This window comes from Rhinopithecus roxellana, chromosome 12, assembly GCF_007565055.1.
Source record: "Rhinopithecus roxellana isolate Shanxi Qingling chromosome 12, ASM756505v1, whole genome shotgun sequence".
NCBI lineage: Eukaryota > Metazoa > Chordata > Mammalia > Primates > Cercopithecidae > Rhinopithecus > Rhinopithecus roxellana.
The window spans coordinates 16,474,310-16,479,344 of NC_044560.1; the positions used below are offsets into that span (position 1 = coordinate 16,474,310).

A 5,035-nucleotide genomic window follows, 5' to 3' on the forward strand; every position below is an offset into this window, starting at 1 on the left:
GCCTAGCCAGGTCCCCTTCCACCACGTTCCCTGCAGCCTCCCTGAGACTTCAAAGCTCTCCCACCGGCGCCGCTGAAACCCCCGGCCCGCAGAGGGCGCCGCGTCAAGGACAGCGCGGGCCGACTCGGGAGGGGGCGGGGCCGCAGCCACGGTCGCTTTTTATGAATGGGGGAGCGGGCGGCGCGAGGCCTCATTACTATGCCGCGCAATGCGCGCTGCGCCCCAGCGCTCCGCGCCCATTGGCTGATCGGACGGCTGACGTCACCGAACCGGTGGCCGGGGGCGGGGCGGGGCGGGGTGACTCACGCCGCTTCTCCCGCGGCCGCGGGGGCTTCTCGGGGTCCACGCACGCCCTGCGCCGCCAGGACCCGAGCGGAGCCTCCCCGCGGCCCGGCCGTGCCTGGTCCTGAGCGGTGAGTAGTAGGCCCCGCCGCGGACACCAGGGGTCCTGGAGGGCACGCAGGATGCTGGGGCACTGGGCCGGCGGAAGACTCCTAGCGGCCGGCCAGGGTCCGAGTTCCAGGTGGGAATTCTGGGTTTAGGCGAGTCTGGGTTAGCAGACGTGGGCCTAAGTGCTTGAGTGCTGGGGCTGAGTTGGATGACCCGGCGAAGGGTGAGCATTCCTGCAGGGACCCGAGGCCCTGGAGGGACTGATGGTCATCTGAGGTTAAGCCAGCAGGAGGCGTCTGGGGCAGGGACCCAGGCATCCGAACAGCAGGAGGTGTCCGACTTGGGAATCCAGGTATCCAGACAGAAGGCGGAGTCAGGCCCAAAATCCAGGTGTCCGGGCAGAAGGAGGCATCTGACTCAGGGATCCAGGCTTCCAGCAGGGGTGTCTGCCTAGAGACCTACAGATGCAGGCAGAAAGAAGGGTCCAGCCAGGGACAGAAGTCTGGGAGGGTGGGGGGTAGGGGGCTAAGTTCCCAGGTGTTACCGCGGGAGTGCGGGGTGGTGGCTGGCGGGAGCTTCACGCGCATTCCCTGGGGGCGGAGTCTAAGGCTGGCAGTACTGAGAATCGTGAGGGGTCTGGGAGACTCAGGCACGAGCTAGCATCATCATCTCTGATGGGAGGGAGCAGAGCTGCTCAGTCTCCAGATGTTTCCCTACCCCAATCTTGAGGCTTTGGGGGCATCCCATGGATCCTATGGCCCTCATCTGCTTATAGTACCCCTTCTTCTCTCTCTGCTCTGGTCACACACATGGGAAAAAGAGACGTGCAGGACCTAGGACAGGGATCCCCAGGAAGAGACCCCTGTTTAGAGGCCTGGGGGCATTGGAGAGGACAGCGGTATCCTGGGAAGAGCCCCAGAGGATGAATGTGGGGATAAGGCGTTGGGACCCTATAAGGTATCCTGAGGAGAGACTCCCACCATGTATCCTGAGGGGCACCTCACCCCCTCCAGACCCCACCTCTCATCATCCAGCTTGGTCAGCTTCTCACAAGGCCTTTCTCCTACAGGTACCATGATGTGGGGTGCAGGCAGCCCTCTGGCCTGGCTCTCAGCTGGCTCAGGCAACGTGAATGTAAGCAGCGTGGGCCCAGCAGAGGGGCCCACAGGCCCAGCTGCACCGCTGCCCTCACCTAAGGCCTGGGATGTGGTGCTCTGCATCTCAGGTACCTTGGTGTCCTGCGAGAATGCACTAGTGGTGGCCATCATCGTGGGCACGCCCGCCTTCCGTGCCCCCATGTTCCTGCTGGTGGGCAGCCTGGCCGTGGCAGACCTGCTGGCAGGCCTGGGCCTGGTCCTGCACTTTGCTGCTGTCTTCTGTATCGGCTCAGCGGAGATGAGCCTGGTGCTGGTTGGCGTGCTGGCAATGGCCTTTACCGCCAGCATCGGCAGTCTACTGGCCATCACTGTTGACCGCTACCTTTCTCTGTACAATGCCCTCACCTACTATTCAGAGACAACAGTGACACGGACCTATGTGATGCTGGCCTTAGTGTGGGGAGGTGCCCTGGGCCTGGGGCTGCTGCCTGTGCTGGCCTGGAACTGCCTGGATGGCCTGACCACATGTGGCGTGGTTTATCCACTCTCCAAGAACCATCTGGTAGTCCTGGCCGTTGCCTTCTTCATGGTGTTTGGCATCATGCTGCAGCTCTACGCCCAAATCTGCCGCATCGTCTGCCGCCATGCCCAGCAGATTGCCCTCCAGCGGCACCTGCTGCCTGCCTCCCACTATGTGGCCACCCGCAAGGGCATTGCCACACTGGCCGTGGTGCTTGGAGCCTTTGCCGCCTGCTGGTTGCCCTTCACTGTCTACTGCCTGCTGGGTGATGCCCACTCTCCACCTCTCTACACCTATCTTACCTTGCTCCCTGCCACCTACAACTCCATGATCAACCCTATCATCTATGCCTTCCGCAACCAGGATGTGCAGAAAGTGCTGTGGGCTGTCTGCTGCTGCTGTTCCTCTTCCAAGATACCCTTCCGATCCCGCTCCCCCAGTGATGTCTAGCTGAGTCTTCGTGATCCTTCAGCCCTGATCACTACAGAATTCCAGAATGTTAGGCTCTCCAGGGCTTCTTTCCAAACCCCCAGCTCCACACCCTCCAGACCCAGCTGGTTCTGGAGTTCTAGGACATTGGGTGTTTGAAGGTTCTTGTTCAGATCCCTGTGGGGGTCCAGCTGGCTCCATGGTTCCAGAATGTTCAGGTGGTCAGGGATCTACTCAGAAATGTCTCACAGCTCAGCTGGCTTGCAATTCCGGAATGCTGGGAGTTTTACAGTGCCATTCCAAGTCCCAGGTGTCCCGCCTCCCCCACACTTGACCTTAACCATGTCACTTTACGTTTGAATTTCTGAACTAAAGAGTCAGACAGATTAGTCACATAGTTGCCTAAATAGGAGAAAGATTATATACGCGCACATACAAAGAGAGTGTCTATTTGTTATTTATTTATTTATTTATAAATTTACTTATGGGTGGTAAGGGGGGAAAAAGAGACCCACACCTTGATATCCAGGCCATACCAGGGTACCCCTTGTCCCCTTACCCCCATTTCTGACCTCAGTTCCTGGAGGGGGGAAAGGGAGAAAGAGAAACCACGTATTTTGTTATTATTTTGGATTATTTTTTATCGAAGAGATCATAGAAACCAGAGCCTTCTCCCCAGGCCTGCCCTCTTTGGGTTTGGAAGGGGAACACACCAGCCTCTGGTTTTTTATTTTTTTAAGAAGCCATCACCTGAGCAACCAAAAATTCCTCTGCGCTGGGGTCCGACTGCCCTCTGGTGGCCATTTGGGGAAAACTGCAGCCCAGCCAGGCAGCTGGGACCAGAATGCAACCCCAGCTCCACTCCAGCCTGGCGTCCAGCGCCACAGCCATGGCCCGGGGGCCAAGTCTCACCCTGCGGTGCCCTAGAGGAGGGGGGGCACGAGCCAACACCCCACCCCTCTGCCAACCGGGGCATGGCCCCCAGTGCATTCCCTGTTCTTGTCTCCAACCTAACTCAATAAAAAATGATTTTGTCATAAGTATGTTTCCCTATGTGTGTGTGGAGGGCATGGAGTGGGGCCTGCTGATGGGGGATGGCCTGGAATGAGAGGGTCAAGCCAGGCCTGGGGGGCCTGTTGAGGGACCTGGGGAGCTGGACAGAGGGTGGAGGGTGGCTGGCAGGTGACTCCCTCTCAGATGTCAGTGCTCCTCTGCTCAGACCTAGCCACTGACTGGTAAGGACCTTACCTCCCCCTGGCGACAGGAACCTGGGTGCTTGGCTCTTCCTGGGTCAAGGATGCCCACATCCTGCCCACATTGGCCCCTGTGGGGCTTAGGCATGATGAATGTGCTCAAAGCATGTCAATTTCCTTAATAATAATGGGTCCTTCTAATTGTGGGTGCCTACTGTGTGTCTGGCACACATGCCACCTCGCTTATGCCTAATAAGCATCCCATGGCACAGGTAGTGTCTTCTCCATTTTACAAACGAGGGAGCTGAGGCTGAGTGAGGAACAGTGGCTGGTCCAAGGACATACAGCTAAAAAATGGTAAAGCCAGGAACATCTGTTTCCAGAATCTGTGCTGTGTAGTGAGCAGTTTCCTTCCTTCTCAAGCCTGGAGCTTAGGGCATTCTGGACCCTGAATTTTTTTTTTTTTTTCTTTTTGACAGAGTCTTGCTCTGTTGCCCAAGCTGGAGTGCAATGGCACGATCTTGGCTCACTGCAACCTCCGCCTCCCGGGTTCAAATGATTCTCCTGCCTCAGCTTCCCAAGTAGCTGGGATTACAGGCACCTGCCACCACGCTGGTTAATTTTTGTATTTTTAGTAGAGACGGAGGTTTCACCATGCTGGCCAGACTGGTCTTGAACTCCCAACCTCAGGTGATCCGCCCGTCTTGGCCTCCCAAAGTGCTGGGATTACAGGCGTGAGCCACCGCGCCGAGCTGAACCCTGATTTGTTTTGGGGTTCATTTTTAGGGCCACATCTGGGAAATGGTCAGAGGGGGTCTGGTCATTTTGGAGTCAGAAGAGCTTTTCTACGCAAAGGTGGGTGACTATCAGTCTGTGCCTTTGGGGACATATGTGTGCAGGACCCAGAGTTTGGGTATTTGGGGAGAGGAAGCTGACCCCAGAAGGAATGTGTCTTATCATGCCAGGGCAGCAACAGGTTTGGGGTGTGGCTGAAGAGGAAGCTCTGATTGGCCAAGCCTCCCAGCTTCCCAGGCCTTATTGTTGGAAAGCTTGGAGGTGGGGCTCTCAGAGCATTTCTGGCTCACCCCTCCATATACAGACAGGGAGCCTGAGGCCCAAAGAGGAGCAGCCATTTGCTCAAACTCACACAGCTGTGCCAGGCTGGGACCCAGGCCTTTCTCCATTTCTCTGGCAGAGCCCTTTTGTCTGGTGTAAAGATCCCTCCCTTGGCCGGGTGCAGTGGCTCATGCCTGTAATCCCAGCACTTTGGGAGGCCAAAGTGGGCAGATCACCTGAGTCAGGAGTTCCAGACCAGCCTGGTCAACATGGTGAAACCCCGTCTCTACTAAAAATACAAAAAATTAGCCAGATGTGGAGCCTGTAATTCCAGCTACTCAGGAGGCTGA

At 57.3% G+C, this 5,035-nt stretch overlaps 1 protein-coding gene across 1 annotated transcript; it reads left to right on the forward strand.

The window, feature by feature from the left end:
- The first annotated feature begins 303 nt into the window (after positions 1 to 303).
- Positions 304 to 3,476, forward strand: GPR3 (G protein-coupled receptor 3). Its single transcript, XM_010380379.2, has 2 exons — positions 304 to 413; positions 1,460 to 3,476. Exon 2 carries the CDS (start codon positions 1,465 to 1,467, stop codon positions 2,455 to 2,457), a length of 993 nt encoding a protein of 330 aa, XP_010378681.1. The 5' UTR covers positions 304 to 413; positions 1,460 to 1,464; the 3' UTR covers positions 2,458 to 3,476.
- The last annotated feature ends 1,559 nt before the right edge of the window (positions 3,477 to 5,035 follow it).